This window comes from Epinephelus moara, chromosome 16, assembly GCF_006386435.1.
Source record: "Epinephelus moara isolate mb chromosome 16, YSFRI_EMoa_1.0, whole genome shotgun sequence".
Lineage (NCBI taxonomy): Eukaryota > Metazoa > Chordata > Actinopteri > Perciformes > Serranidae > Epinephelus > Epinephelus moara.
In genome coordinates, this window is record NC_065521.1 from 48164905 (window position 1) to 48181637 (window position 16733).

At 38.8% G+C, this 16733-nt stretch overlaps 2 protein-coding genes across 2 annotated transcripts in view; one reads left to right on the plus strand and one right to left on the minus strand.

Annotated features, from left to right (window-relative positions):
• The first annotated feature begins 3483 nt into the window (after positions 1 to 3483).
• pmelb (premelanosome protein b) lies at positions 3484 to 14329 on the plus strand. The gene is made up of 12 exons (XM_050065161.1): positions 3484 to 3581; positions 6860 to 6955; positions 7366 to 7512; positions 8661 to 8789; positions 9163 to 9324; positions 9628 to 9960; positions 11513 to 11716; positions 12984 to 13121; positions 13206 to 13308; positions 13390 to 13595; positions 13677 to 13767; positions 13882 to 14329. The coding sequence occupies exons 1-12, from the start codon at positions 3524 to 3526 to the stop codon at positions 14042 to 14044; spliced, it is 1830 nt and encodes a 609-aa protein (XP_049921118.1). The 5' UTR covers positions 3484 to 3523; the 3' UTR covers positions 14045 to 14329.
• Positions 14330 to 16265: 1936 nt separating this feature from the next.
• The window catches only part of LOC126402378 (tubulin alpha chain, testis-specific-like), a 2634-nt gene continuing 2166 nt past the window's right edge, over positions 16266 to 16733 (minus strand). The window contains exon 4 of the mRNA XM_050064280.1: positions 16266 to 16725. Within this exon, the coding sequence (XP_049920237.1) occupies positions 16396 to 16725 (330 nt within the window). The 3' untranslated portion in view covers positions 16266 to 16395. The remainder of the gene's footprint in view (positions 16726 to 16733) is intronic.

The window sequence follows — 16733 nt, forward strand, 5'->3', positions numbered from 1 at the left end:
TTAAAGGGTTTTTTTTGGGGAGTTTTTCCTTATCCGCTGTGAGGGTCATAAGGACAGAGGGATGTCGTATGCTGTAAAGCCCTGTGAGGCAAATTGTGATTTGTGATATTGGGCTTTATAAATAAAATTGATTGATTGATTGATAATACTACAGTTGGGGGAGCTAAAGCTAACACAAAATGAAAGTTCCCTGTAGGCCTGGTTGACAAGAGGCCCGAACTATACACTGCTTTTTCTGTAAAAGGTCACAAGTAAACAAAAGTTTGTGAATCACTACTCCTTTATTTAACTGTATTGAGACGCCGTGTGTTACAGTTTGCTTACATTCATGTGTCTGTACGAACATACGTGTTAAAGCATGAGGGGAGTTAAAGGGTTCACGATGAAGCAGGTCTGAACAGGATTTGCCGTGAATGCTGACATTGTTTTAAAAAAGAGGTTTAAACAGTGTCACAGTTTGGCACATATGATATGGAGACAAAAAATCCTTCAACAAAGTCACTTTATAGTTCTCGGGGGGTAGAAGGACAAAGCCGGATGAATTTAGGGAGTCACAAGTGCTTCAATAATCCTCATTAACGCTGCATTCCTCCCTTTTTTTTCTCCCTAGGCTCAGTTTCTCTTAACAGACTGTGTGACCTATTGTTCCAATGACACAGAAATGAACCGCTTCCTTTCACACTTTAATATTTCATACATTGTATTTCATCACAGCGTTGTATTTAAGTATATCAGATAATATACAAATATACTGTATCAGTTTTTCATGAGGTGGATTTGATCATCAGCAGCAACGTGAAGTTCAGAGTAAATCCGCACATAATTAGGAACAATCAGACAGGCCAAAATAGGTCAGCTGATTTCAGCAGAGATTTAGGTAACCATTCATTTTGTATTTGAGAACACGTGTTTGTGCAATTGTCACCTAAGGCCCTAAAATTCATGACACTGTAACCTCATGATTTAAATTTGATCCCCTTGTATTGTGCTGAGCTTTAGACAGTGTAATATGATAATATATAGCGATTTTTTTCTTACTCAAATATAACATTTATCATGATAAAAGATTAATTACATGAGGTTGGTATTATTGTGAAATATTTACTTGACTGTTGAAGTATCTATTCAAGTTTAAGTAACAGTAAGTGCACAACTTATGCTGTCCCCTGTGTTATATTATTAAATGTTATATTATTGATACTGTTGCATTTCTGTATAAGCATCATTTTAATGCTAATTTTAATTATTTCATATACACTGTTGGATAATCTAATCTGTAACAATGCATCATATTCTATGGGCTTCTCATTTACTGTGTAATTAAATCTACATATTAACTACAACTGTGAAATAAATGAAGTAGAGTAAAATTTAAAATGTTCATCACTGAAATGTGGTGTAAAGTGGCAAAAATTGATATTGATATGTTGATATTTGATATTCATTTCATGTAAAGAATGTAAAGAAGACATGAACATACAAACAAGCAAAAAGACAGAACGAAAGTAGTGTTTACAAATAATGTAATGCAAAATGTAAAAGCAATTTTCAGCGTATAGTTACTTTATATTTACAAATCTGAAAAGGAGTCAGTTGAATAAGTTTACACTGAGAAGTGTCAGACACTGTCACACAAAAATTACCCATGTAAATATCTTATCTTATCTTACTATATAATGACGAAAAATCTGTGTGTGTGTGTCTGTTCCATGTTTTTCTCCTCACTGACTTGGTCAACCATGTGAAATTTGGCACAGTGGTAGAGGGTCATGGGAGGATGCCAATGAAGCAATATTACATCAATTGGCCAAAGGGGGGCGCTATAGCAACCGATTGAAATTGCAAACTTTGAATGGGCATATCTCATGCCCCGTATGTCGTAGAGACATGAAACTTTGCACAGAGATGCCTCTCCTCATGAGGAACACATTTGCCTCAAGAACCCATAACTTCCGCTTATATAGATTTTCCGCCATTTTGAATTTTTTGAAAAACACTTCAAATGGATCTCTTCCTAGGAAGTTTGAGCGATCTGCATGAAACTGGGTGAACATAATCTAGGGACCAATATCTAAAGTTCCCTCTTGGCAAAAGTTGGAAAACTTACTAAAACTGAGCTTCTATAAGGCAATGAATATTGCGGAGGGCGTGGCTCATCACATAAAGGTGTATAACATCTCAAGGGTTTCACCCATCACCACGCAACTTTGTAGGCATATGACCACACATAATCTGAGGGGACCCCTCCATTATTGACCCCATCAAACAAAATGGGGGCGCTAGAGAGCTCATTTCTTATCTAGGCCTAACCGCCATATGGATTTTTACTAAACTTGGTAGATATGTAGAACAGGACGCCTCAAGGTGACTGGAGAAATTTAACTCTAATTGGCAACTGGGTGGCGCTATAACAACAGAAAAATGCTTCAAAATGGCTAAAATGCGACCAATCGCTGTGGCTCCCCCTGTGGACCAGTGTTGGTGTTTTTCTAATGTTTGGTATGACTAAGTCATGGTATGGTATGCCGTACATAATCATGGAAACTGTCAGTGTGTCATTCTATCAGGCACTAGTGTAATATTAATTACCAAATATCTACCGTACAAAATATAAATATAATATTACATATGTGTCTTCATCAACTTCACCTGCTATCTTTTTAAATTTGAATAATAAATATATAAAACCAAAAAAAAATGTAATATACATCGTTCCTCTGTTTATACAGTTAATAATTGGTGTATGTTTGGACGTTGCTTAAACACACAATGAGTTTTGAAATTAAATAATCCCCTTTTTGATATTTCTTGGCAGCAGGTTATTTCTTGCTTTAAACATAATTTGTGTAGTTTGACTGTAAGAATAAAGAGTTATTGTGGTCCTGATATGCAGCATTATGAATTATCCATATTGCTCTTTTTTGGACAATAGAAAGTGAATGCAGTGAACGATTGTAATAGTTGCGCCAAACCTCTGTACAGTAATTTAAATATGATAAAACTAGTGAACAGCAGAGAACATGTGCCTCTTTACAGTCTAGTTTGTGCGTGTTTAATGTGTGATTTCCAGCTGATTGAATTAAAATATTAAACAAAGTATAAGTACGGTACTTGAGTAAATGTACTGGCCACATTCCATTACTGACTATATTTATATCACAGAATGTTTATGTGAAAGTTGTTTCTTTTGTTCAGTTTATTCACTCGAGCGTGTCCCGTGATCCAATCTGTTGCCATGCACGAAGGACATGTGGAATTTTTGCATTTCTTATGTGATTATGAGGCTCTTTCTCTACTGTAAGTACTACTGTAATCCCAGAGACTGTAAATACACAAATCACAAATCAGTGCAGGCGCCCCCTAAAATCTGATAGGAGCACGTCTGCAGGGCTTCGTGAGGATGGAGGCGTTCCTCCTGCTAATACTCTCTGTGAGGTCAAACATCAGAGAGCTTATAAAGACAGACTTAACTGGTCTGGAGCTCACAAAAGGGATTTTTCACACAGAGGAGGTTGCACTGACAATGTGGACGTCTGCTGTGCTGTTGGTGTTGCTGGCAGTGACCTCACACACTGTGGCGAGTAAGTACAGAAAATACATTTTTTACTGCTCTCTAAGGTGGAGGGTGATAGGAAGGATTTTAGTTCAGTAACACAGGAGAAGGTGAATCATGTGACTTATAGGGCTGCGTTTTCAGACGTGATTCGCAGCTTATAGATGAGATTTGGACACTGTAACTGAGAATTTTACAAAGTTAAAGATGGAAAATGTCAATGATTAGAGTTAAGAGTCCTTCGAACAGTGGTGTCACATTTGTCTTTATCTTTATTTTGGATTTGAAATCCATAGCTAGCCTTGGTAGAGAGACTCCAGGCTAGTCACCACTTCTGAAGTTCACTAAAATTTAGAGGAAAAGGCACCAGGTCGTCGACGTATGATGACACATTTAAACATTTTTTAATTCACTGCATAGGCTTCACATTCTTACAGCTGTAGAATGCAATAATCACTTTAGGCCTACAGCAATGACAAATGAAAATCTGTTAAAAAATAACCATTATTCATTGCCAAAAGATTTTCCGCCAAAGTCACAGGGAGCCACTGGAGAGGGTCTGAAGAGCTGCACCCTGAACCCTTTTGTTTTCTACTCCTGGTCTATTTCATTAGAGAAATTAAGTTAAAATATCAAAAGTGTTTGAATATCATCATATGTTCATGTATTATTATAACAGATGCATTAATGTGTACGCTGAATTTAAGTGGTTTGCTGCTACTTTTAACTACTGTATGCATATCTTTGGGTAGTTTGAGCATCATATTTTACTGGATGATCACATGTTTTTAATTTAAAATCTAGGTAACTTGTTACTGAAGCTGTCAGATAAATGTAGTGGAGTGAAAAGTACAACATTTCCCTCCTTTAAGTTGGCTGATATCAGACACAACTGTCAACGCGTTACATTCCGTTTCCTTAAACTCGGTGGATTCAAAGGCCTGGACCCTGCAAAGTTTAACAAATATTAAGTTGCAGAAATAGAAATACTCATGGAAAGTATCTCAAATTTGTGTTTAGGTACTGTACTTGGGTAAATGTACTCGGTAACTTTCCACCATTGCTTTCTAACACATAAACAGACGATGCACAGCGCTTTATATTACATGATATTACAGTTACAGCCTTAAGCTGGTGTTCTGATTCATGCCCCTTCAGAATCTCTTTTAAAACGTCTATGTCTATGTCATAAAAGTTCCAGTACAATAGTTTAGAAACTTCATTAAACCTTTGAAAATGATATTCAGTGAACTGACACGCTATTTTATAGCTCTTGCAGTCAATGTTTGGGTGAGGCTATCTTCACCAGGGGGCCCATATCTCAGGAGGCACATGCGGCTCTTTAGCCCTTCCCCAGCGGCTTCCTGTGGCTTTGACTAATTTTCATTTATCATGGTTGTAGCCCTAAAGTGCTTCTTCCCTCTTTGAACTGTATAAATGTGTACTCTAAACTTTGATTAAAAAAATGTTTGTCTCGTCAGCTGAGTGCGTCATACGACTACAGCCCGGTGCCTTTTCCTAAAACTTGCTGAATCTCAATGGCTAAGTTGGGTCTCCTTAGTGAGGCTCGTTGTTCCAAATCCAAGAAAAGAAAATGTGTCAAAGGAAAACAGAGATTTCCATAGTGAATGGACAGATGTGTTTGCTTTTACCACCAATGCTGCAAAGTTTAAGTACCAAATAATCCTAAATAGCCCACTGCAGAGAAGCTACATTAGACCTATTTGTAATATTTATAGGCTAATCTAGATTAAACAGCCAGTCTTGCCGTCACTATAAGACAAAAATATGTATTATAGCTTCATTTTTTAGGCCAAAAATAGCTCTTCTGATAGTAAAGATTGCTGACACCTGCCTTACACAGAGGTGAACCATATGGAAACCCAGTTTTCTAATAAACTACTGCACGTGTTTTGAATTGTAAGATCTGAGTGCACTCCAGTGTCTAGTTTCATGTTTTTCCCATGACCTCTTTATTCAACCATGCATGAACCTAAATGACACAGAATGTGACCTGTCTTAAAGCAAGCTGTCTTAATCCCTTTATTCTGAAGTTAAAGGAGAAGTTCAACATTCTTCCAAGTCTGTCTTAAAGCGTGACACACGTGCGCATGTATGCATTGAAAGCGTTAGTGGTCGACCTTGAAGCAGTTTCAGCGTGGTCGTCTTTCTGTGTAAAAATAAAGTTCGGCTGAAGTTAAAATGAAGCTTCAGCAGTTTGAAGTAGAAAAATCCAAAGTTACAGCCTTTCTATGATGGGTAAAGAATGTGTATTTGCACAGGAAGGGAGCTTTGGAATCTTTTGGGTAATGTGAAGAGATAAAACACTCATTCAACCGGTCTAATATTTTGAGAGATGACTTGTGATGACTCAAAGGAAGTCAGAGGAATGAGTCAGCTCCACCATCTGCTTGTGCAAAACCTTTTAGGGATTATATTCATATTCATTGTCCACTTCACTGTCCAGCAGTTCGGCCACATCACCACGGAAACATCACTAAGTTAAACCAGGAGAGGAGAGAACAAGGAGAGCGATTACTGAAATAATAAAACAGGCTGGATTAATAATCACATTCAAAAGAAGTCTGATTTAGCTGGTAATTCGCTCTGTTATCTGCCGTTCTGTTTAATCCAAATGCGGCCGTGTGACATTGTTAATCTGTGATAAAATCATGCACACACTCAGCTGAGCATCACATGAGAGGGATTGGACAGAGAGTTATATCAGCTATAAAACTCATTTGGGCTCTGGTGCACCTTCAGACACCTTTGAGAGCTCGAGAGACTGTGAAACCAACAAATAAACCTCACTGAAAGGCTTTTTAAGAGTTCAATAATAAATAAATATATGCTGCAATATTTCTTACAAGAGGAGAACAATAGGTAACACTTGATTTTAGGGATCTGTCACTTCCAAATAATTTCCTTGGAAGTTTAAAGCTAAAAAAGGAAGGTCCTTAAATGAAACACTTCATCTAAACCCATGTTAATATTTACAGTATCCATTTTTATTTGATTTACTGGAATCTTTATTCTCCATTCTCACATTTTACATGTTTAGCAATTAAGTGGCATTAATTCATTTTAGGTATCAACTTAAAATAGTCTCTATTTCTCCATAATTTGATCCAAATTATTGTTTTCTGGGAAAAGTTTGGGAATTATGAGGAAACTACTGGGGGAAACAGACCCATAACAAATGCTGAAAAATATACTAATGTATGTCATGTATAGATAATATATGATATATTATGTGTATGGAGTTAGGTTTACATCTGATTTCAATATTTATTTTTAATATTTCAGAGCCCAGAAATCGTTTCACTCGTTATCCATCATGGAACAATAAGATGTACCCGATCTGGAAGGATGGAGACGCCCGATACAAAGACTCCTGGAAAGGTACGTCTTATTACGTGTTGTTCACATTCAAATGCTCATATATCTTTGGTTTAAACATCTTTTATTAAAGTGTATTTGGGGCATTTTTGTTGGATCATGACAGGAGAGAGAGGTTGTTTGACATACAATGAAGACGTACCAAAAGTGGGTCGCGATTTATTTTGAAGTATGGTGAATTTCTGGCACGTAGCTTTTATTTTGAAGCACCATTTCTAGCTGTAGAGTGAGTGACTAATGGACAATGGATATATCAAACTGTTTGGACCTTGAACTAATGACTAAGGAGAAATCTGGACCCTGTAGCTGGACCAGTTGAGACCCACTGCCTCGGGACAGTGTGAAAACATACAACTAAAGGTTTGAGAAGACGTTTTAAATTTCGTGTCTGTTTTCTTGTCTCCTTCGTCCAGGTGGAAGAGTGACTTTTAATGTGGGGAACGATTCACCGACACTGACCGCAGCCAAAGTTACTTTCACCATCGACTTGGAGTTCCCACACAACCAGAAGGTGCAGCCTGATGGAGACGTTGTCTGGGCTGAAGACTGCATCGTCAATGGTAACAAATACACTGCACAATATTAACTGTACTTTTAGTCATAGTGGCATTGATGTCCTCACTGAGATATCTTAACAACTATTCGATCGATTACAACACATTCTTACTGCGACCTCGTCACACAGATGTTGTGTCATGGACTTTCCACGTCCAGATACGACGTGCAGGGTACCCTGGGTGTGTTGGTTGGTGACGTTCTGCAACGCCATGTCGAGTTCTGCCTGTTACATGCATTGTCTTCTTTCAAAATACACTTCTGTTTTCACAGGAAATTTAACGTTCACATACAGTCTCTTTCAAAATAAACACTGCAAACTGAACACTTGACTTTTATTTTTTACTTCAACAACTAACGCACGTGTTTAGGTTTAGGCAACAAAAGCACGTGGTTAGGTTTAGGAAAAAAATAACAGGGTTTGTCTTTAGAATCGGCTCTCTTGAGTGAAAGTTGCCCAACTCTGACTTTTGCCGCCTTAACTTTCGACCTTGTCCTGCTGTGTTTCCCCCTAACGTCACTGAGCACCATTAAACTACAACAGCAAACGGCTGCGTATCACTCCGATCATAAAGGACAATTTTTGTCATTGGTGTCTGACGCCGCAGGTCACTGCCCAAGCATCGGATTTCACTGACTTCCAATCTTACTGGAAGCAAACACCAGCCTCCCAGGTGAAAGTCCTTGGTTGTTGGACCCATCCACCCAATAACCGATAATATATCCAATATACTTTTACCCACCTTATTTTAGTGATCATCAAGTCTCTTCTGTAGTGGAGTTAACATCATATTATGCATGCGTACTCTTATCGTGACGGCCCACCAGCAGATGGAGACATGAAATACAATACTGTTGAATGTACGTAACATTCTATCATTGTGCAAATTAAGATTTTTGGTATCAACCTTTCATTTAGCACCATTATTGAGTCAAACTGTAGTCCAACACTTTGGTTTATGAGCAAATACCTGCAAAACTAAAAACATTCCCATCAGCCTCAGCTAAACATCAGCATGTTAGCATTGTCACTGTGAGCATTTTAGCAAACTGACATTAGCGTCTGTGCCCAAGTATAGCCTCAAACAGCTGCTAGCATGGCTGCCAACACTTCTACATTCATTTTGTCACATCGCTCTTGTTTCTGTTACAGGAACGAAATACCGTGAGTCTGAGCCAGTCTACCCAGCTCAGAGCCCAGACTGGGAGGTTGTTTTCCCTGATGGGAGCCCAGTTAAGAAGGACAAGAAGCCAGCCTACGTGTTTGTGTGGAAGACCTGGGGTGAGTGGAGCTGTGGCCTCTTCTGAGGGTCACAGAGTTTGTTAGGACACATGACATGATCTGAGATATGACCCAAGGTGGATTATGTTTGAGCTTTATCATATGATCAGATTATGTCACTTCATTTGCTTTACACGTAGAAAAATAAAGCAAACAATCCTTGTTTTGTAGTTTTAGGATTCAGACTTTGTGTGTGTGGGAGAGTCAAAAAGTGAAGTTAATTCATGTTAGCAATTATATCCTGTTTCATTCTTTTTCATTTTACATTGTACAAAGTTTTGTGTCATTAGATGAATTAAATAAAAATAATTTGTAGATATATGAGGCATTAAAGTTCATCTCCTCATATGTTGTCTGGATGCTTTTTCGGCAGGTCAGTACTGGCAGGTGGCCGACGGCCCCTCGTCCTCCCTGACCATCGACACAGACGACATCCCACTGGGCTCTTACACCATGGACATCGTTATCTACCACTACCGCAGCAAGGAGAAGTTCATTCCTCTGGGATACGCCTCCACTCAGTTCTCCATCACTGGTGAGTTTGGGGCACTATGTAAAAAACGTTGCTGTGGAGGGCCTTGTTAAAAAGGCGAAGGGTCCAGTATCAAATAATAGATATGTTTTTAGGTTAGAGATGTGAGGTGGCTTTAATACTACTCGGTACATTTTGTGGGATTGTTTCTCTTAAAAACCTCTAAAATCAATTACTGATGTTATGAATAAACCTGTAACGCAAAGAGCAATGAAGTACATGTTGATACATGTTGATAGAAATATGCATTAACTAATACTAACCTATACTTTTAATGAGCTCTTTTTCTTGTACTGTTCTCCTCAGATCAAATCCCCTTCGCCGTCTCTCTCGACCAGGTGAACGACATCGTGGCCGGGGACATGCGCTTCATCCAGAACAGAGCGATTGCCTTCACCATCACCCTCCACGACCCCAGCGAGTACCTCAGCAACGCAGACATCACCTTCAACTGGGACTTTGGGGATGAGAGTGGAGCCCTGATATCCAGAGAGCTGACCGTCACTCACACCTACATCAACTCCGGCTCATTCAAGCCTCAGGTGGTGATCCAGGCCGTCATCCCAGATAAGGCCTGTGACCCGCCGGTTGACCCCCCAACCAAGGCCCCTGGTCCGCCCACTCATCAGGGCACCACAGGTACAAGACGGGTGTCAACATTAGTAAATGAACATTAGAGATGTTAGGTGCTAATTACGTTAGCATGTTAGCTTACTAAAGTATACATAACAATATAGCCTACCTGTTTATCTTCAGCATGTTAGCATGCTAACATTAGCATTTAGCTCAAAGGACCACTGTCAGTACACTGAGACAGCCTTTGGACAGAACCAAGCTAAGCTAAACAAAGCTAACCGGCTGTTGGCCGTAGTGGTGCAAAGTAAGTACATTTAACGTACTCAAGTACTGCATCTACAAGTAAAATTTTCTGCTATTTTGGAAAGAAATGTTGTACCTTTTACTCCACATTTTAGTGCTTTTAGTTTCAGAAGTAACTAAGTACAATTACTTAAGTAAAGTGCAGTGCCGTTTTGAGGTACTTGTACTTAACTTGAGTGATTCCATTTTATGTACCCAACCACAATACAGAGAAATATTGTAGCCTACTTTTGACTCTACTACATGTGTTTGATAACTTTAATTACCACCACATTCAGATTATTAATTCAAAATATTATCAACAAATAAAATTAGATGTATTGTTATAGATTAAGCTACACATCAGAAAATTAAGTAATTTTAATTAGCTTTACCAGTGGCAACAATGAAGTTATAGGTACATTTACCCTTTGAGCAACCTGAGCAGATTGGCTTGATTTCTTTAAAAAGCTTGGAAAAAGGCAACGAGCAATGAAAGAAGAAATGACCAGAAAAACTGGCAAGAAATTTGTAAAAAAAATAAAAAAAAAAAAAGAACATAATTAAAACATAATTTTAAAATGTAATAATAATAATTCTCATCATAAATGTATTTTTTGCCTATTTTTTTCTTTTTTCACTATTTTTAAAATAATTTTTGAAATGTACTTTTTTTTGCAATCTGTGGGACATTTCTCAAGAAGTTGCTCTTTGAATTTTTTTCCCATGTTTAAAAAAAAAAAAAAAAATCGCACCAATTTGCTCAAAGGTTCAAAGATTTAAATACTTGCAAAAAGCGTCTGAAAGCAGCACACAAAAAGTGATGTCGCTGGTTAATGGTTAACCTATGAACAATTCTAAGCCAATGTTAAAACAGGCCTATATGTTATTCTGAAATGGGCCGTCCTGTAAATGAGCACTTTTACTTTGTATACTTTGTACATTTTGATGCTAATATTTTTGTACTTTTACTTAAGTAACATTTTTAAAAGCAGTACTTTTACTTGTAACAGAGTATTCCTATACTGTGGCATTGATACTGTAACTTAGGTAAAAGATCTGAGTACTTGCTCCGCTACTTTTCAGATTTAGGTTAATAATCGGAAGAAATTACCTAAAATATATGATTATGGATAAAGATAAGACTGAAATGATCCCTTGATGCAATTAGCAAACTACCTGGCACTAGCATTAAATATAATATAATGTACATTATTCTGAAAAGGGTCATTCTGCACAATAAGTACTTTTACTTATTGTACTATAAGTTTATTTTACATTCATATATCTCACTGAAGCACACACTTAACTCAACAATCCTCCCTGTGTGCAGTGAAAGCTCCCGCACTGGCATCTGCTGTCCCCATACTGGTTACCACCAAAGCAACTGGTCTGACTGTCAACATGGTTCCTTCGGACACGGAGGAGGACAACACTGAGGACGAGGCCTCCACTGCCTCCAACGCTCTGCCTGCACAGGAGGCAACCACAGTGGCCAAGACTCCCTCCCCCATCAACCCTGACATGCCAGCTGACAGTGAGGCTCAGACAGATACGTGTTATGAATAGTTGTACATAATTTAAAGTTTGATTTAATCCCACCAGAGGTAGAATGTGCAACAACAGAGATGTATCCTGTTAAAATGCAGCACACTGAGTTTATATCAGATGAACCAGATAAGAGCATCAGCAGATTTCCTCAAATGCAAATGTGATGTAAATCTTTAAAGAAGCAAATCCATTGTGTGAAACACGCAGAGCGCTTCAAAATGAATTTCTCTATAGTCCTTTGTCATTTGAATTCTGATTTGCATGCAGAGTGAGAGTGTTCGGCTCAGTTTGTCTTATTAAATTTGATTTATATACAGATCTACAAAGCATATCAGTGCAGAGGGTAACATGTAAAGCAAAAAAACTCAAGTAGTAAGCTCAAGAAAAACTTTATTAATAACCTATTTGTGTGGGGTCTGTGGTGGAAGAAGTATACAAATCTTTCACCTGAGTAAAAGTACAAAAGTATGAGCATCAAAATATACTAAATATATAATATAAAAAAATATAAAAATAAAAATACTATGGGCCATTTCAGAAGATTATATATTATATTATATTATATTATATTATTAAATCAAATAAATTAAATTAAATTATAATGTGTACATTATTTTAGTGTTGCAGTCGGTAAAAGTGGGGCTTATTTTTCACTATATTTTCTTCAAGGAAAGAGGAATGTCACATGCTGTAAAGCCCTCTGAGTCAAATTGTGATTTGTGATATTGGGCTTTATAAATAAAATTGAATTGAAATTGAATTAAAGTTTTATCTTTATCCATAAAATACATATTTCTTAAAATTAATTGATTATACTTTGCATGACTTAATTAATTAATTACATTACTCTAACTGATTACAAGCACAGTTATTTCCTAAATAATTACATGTAACTAGTTACTCCCCAACACTGAACCTTAAAATAACCCAAAGTTCACTTGGTTTCACACGGGACACAAACACCAGCCTCCCGAAGGCAGTCCTGTGTTTGTTTGACCCATCCACCACCCCAACCTGCCTCGCTCTTTATTCTACTTCCTTCTTAGCTTCCGTCAGCTCATTGTTCATGTGTTCACAACCTTCACAGTTACACGGATTATATATAAATTACTGGCTCATGATTGAGTGGTATAAATATGAATTCTGGTGCATAACTTTTTGTAGGTATACGTAGGTACAGTGCATGAGAACAGCCTGATCAGAGTAGACAGTGATCAGCTAACTGATTCCGTCCTGCTGTTTGTTCTCACCAGGTGCACAGCAAACAGTGACACTGACAGGCAAAGCTAAAGTGGTGGTCGTTGCTAAGAGGGACGCTGACGATAAACCCTCTGACGATGACTGTGTGATTTATCGTTATGGTTCCTTCTGCACCGGCATCGAAGTGTTTGGTGAGTAACAATTCATTAGTGCATCAAGATGCAAAATAAAAATCTGAGGTGACTGTCGATGACTCTTTTCTCTTTTGTTTTTAGAGGGCATCGAAAAAGTAGAAATAGTGCAGATGGACAACGCAGTGATGACATCACCTGACATGGACAGAAATGTTTTGGATATCACGGTCACCTGCCAGGGGAGGTAAATAATCCTACACTCCTCCACCACACAGTCCTTTAAAGTGTTTTACAGTTTATTCTGACTCCCGTCTTCGTCCTCCAGCCTTCCCAAAGAGGTGTGCAGCGTCATTCTGGATGCTGAGTGCTTGAGGCCGATTCACACGGTGTGCAACATGGTGGAGCCCTCCAGAGAGTGCCAGCTGGTGCTGCGTCACTTCTTCAACGACTCTGGTGTCTACTGCATCAACGTGTCCATGGCCAACGACGTCAGTTTAGCTGCCACCAGTGCCAAAGTCAACGTCGACATAGGTACGCAACATAACCACCATACAAGAGTGTTGTACGTTTCTGCTTCATCCTTGTTTTCTGAACACGTGATCCTTGTTTCAGATTCAGGTCTGTCCTCTCCTGGCACTATCGCCATGGTGATGGGGGTCCTGGTACTCGTTCTAGCAGTAGGAGTAGTGGCATATTCCTACAAGTAAGAGCTGACCTTTTCTTGTTGATATCACTTATACATGGTCTTACTTATTTTACTTAAAGGGAGGAGTCTGGTGAAATACAACTTGTCTGATTTTTGTGCTTCACTCCACAGGCGCTTTAAGTCCTACCGCCCTCTGAAGGAAGACCTGATTGTGTCTGCAGACCTGCGGGCCGGCCGGGCTCACACCTGCTCTGGAGCCTCGATGTTCTGGAAGCTTCTGAACAGACGGGGAGCCATGGACGACTGCCCTCTGCTGCAGGACCGGCCGGTGTGAACCAGCCTCAACCCACCAAATACAAAACCAAGAAACACATGATTTGCAAGTTTTCTGCACCTGAGATGTCTTTTTATACTTTTTTTTTTTTTTTTTTTTTACATATTTTCTAAATGACAAACTCACAAGTGTGTAATATTTAGGCTTTCAATCAAAAATAAAATTCCAGAATAATACCTTAGACATGCTCTGATCTTTTGTACCTAAATGTTTGGTAGTTAAAGTGTGTACTTTAATTTGGACAAAACGGAATTTGAATGTTTTTCCAATAAACTTTGCTCAAAATTGTTGTGTAGTCTTGTTTTAATGGGATTCATGATACTTTTCTACGTCACAGTAACTGATAGAGCAGCTACACTAATGCTGTAAATAAGATCCTTCAGGGATTATCTAAGATTTGCTCCCTATTTAATTCCCTAAATAATCTGACGCTGGTCTCAGCAAAAATATTCCTCCCATCCCTCTGTGTTAGAATAAATAAAAAATGCTCTGTGGTAATCACATCTTGTTTAAAACAATCCTCACAAAGTATGATATCTGAGTCCTATTTTCCAGTGTTTTGTGTCTAAAGGTGCTTTCAGACCTAGAGTCGTCTTGCTTTGGTCCGAATAAGGGAGAAAGCTGCTCTTGATTGGTCAGAATTTCCATGTGGGAAAAATCCAGGAAGTAAAGCAAACGAAGAAGAGTACACTTGCAAGATAAATGTGACACTTTCTAATGTCACAATGGAGGGACAACTACGCAGGTTGATTTTAGCGCTGCTCATCGTGGACTATATTGCTGTCATTGTTCATTTTAGTCAAACCATACAGTTTGAAAACGAGGCGCGTCTCCAACTAGAAAACAAGTACTGACAACCAGTATTGAGGGAGAGGGCTGCAGCTGACAGTCGGGACACAGGCTGCAATATAACCACTCGGGGCATTTGCGCACTGTCATCGTACATCCAATAGTGGCGCTTGTTTCTGCCACTGACAGGCTCAGATTATTATTCTAAGTGTTTTTAAGAATATGGAAAGGGTCCCTAATGAGAGACTTTTTGTTAAAGTGTAAGATCCTTTTTGTTTAACTAGAAACAGCCCTGAAATCGCTGTCATCAAACCCACCAGACTCCATTAAAAAGACTGTGATTTAACCAGAGATGGTGGTTATTGGAACAATGGGAAGATGAACCAACGTGGTTATTGCGGATTTCAAATAAGTTCAAAATAGCCGCCCACAGATGCCATAAAGGGAGATATGATGAACTCACTGTCTTTGGTTTAGTTTTACTCACTGTTTGATGATCCAGGTGCTTCGCTTGGTTTTAGAGTTGATTGGTTTGCAGGATGTTTGGAGAGTTGCAGGATGGCGCCATGGACTATCACGTTCAAAAAATGAAAATAAAAATACCCAAACAAACATTCCCCAAATAAACAGGCCTTTACAAAAACAAAGTTCAAATCAATGGGGTATTAAACGACTTCCTTAAACCATAAAAACTAAGATCAACCAAAAACACAGTGGTTAAAGACTGTAACCCCAAATCGTCTTCCACCCTAGACACTAACTTCAGCACACCTGCCTTTAATTAAAGGTTCCAGAGATGCCAGGTCAGGTGGTACATCAAAGTGACTAATAGGAAACTAGGACTTGGAGTCTGGTGTGTATGGTGATAGCAATTTCAGGACTGTTGTGGTTAAAAATGGATCTTAGTCTTTCAGAAAAGGTCAGTCTCTGTAGGGATCCTTTCAAAATGCTGTCAGACACTCAGAATCACAATCTGAGCTTGTCAGTGGCAAAAGCAAACACTAAGTGAATGTTAATTGATGGTGCACAAATGCCTTGAGTGGTTACATAGCAGCCTGCTTCTCTACTGCCAGCTGCAGCCCTCTCACTCAATACTGGACCAATTTCAAAAATTGTTGGTCCCATTAGTCACTGAAACATGGGAAATATGATACAGTTTGGAAAACATGTAACTTCTCAAAGACTAAACGTATGTTGATCAAGCTTCCTGCATAAATCAGGGAGTTGGTTGAGGGCCCACAGCTTCAACATCAGCTTTTTAACTACAAACTGTAATACTTATATCCAGTGTTTAGAAGAAGGACTTTTTACTGTATAAATGCAGCATAACTTTAAGAAATATAAATGCTTGGTGTTAAAAGTCTACAACCTGATTACATGGGATATTCCAAGTTTTTATATATTAAGTTTGAATGAATTAAAGACAAACACATTCACATGTCACAGGAATTTTATTTAGAACGGAGCCAAACTGGTAATTGACAACATTTCTGTTTGGAATGCATTCAAGAACACATTGCAATCAATCGTTTCATGTTTATCTAGTGCCTTATTGTCCCTTTTTAATATTCCTCTCCCTCCTCCTCTCCCTCACCCTCGATGGAGTCAACTCCAACCTCCTCATAATCCTTCTCCAGAGCTGCCATGTCTTCTCTGGCCTCAGAGAACTCTCCCTCCTCCATACCCTCACCCACATACCAGTGAACAAAGGCACGCTTAGCGTACATCAGATCAAACTTGTGGTCCAGCCGAGCCCAGGCCTCTGCAATAGCAGTGGTGTTGCTCAGCATGCACACAGCCCTCTGGACCTTGGCCAGGTCTCCACCAGGAACTACAGTGGGCGGCTGGTAGTTGATGCCCACCTTGAAACCAGTGGGGCACCAGTCCACAAACTGGATGG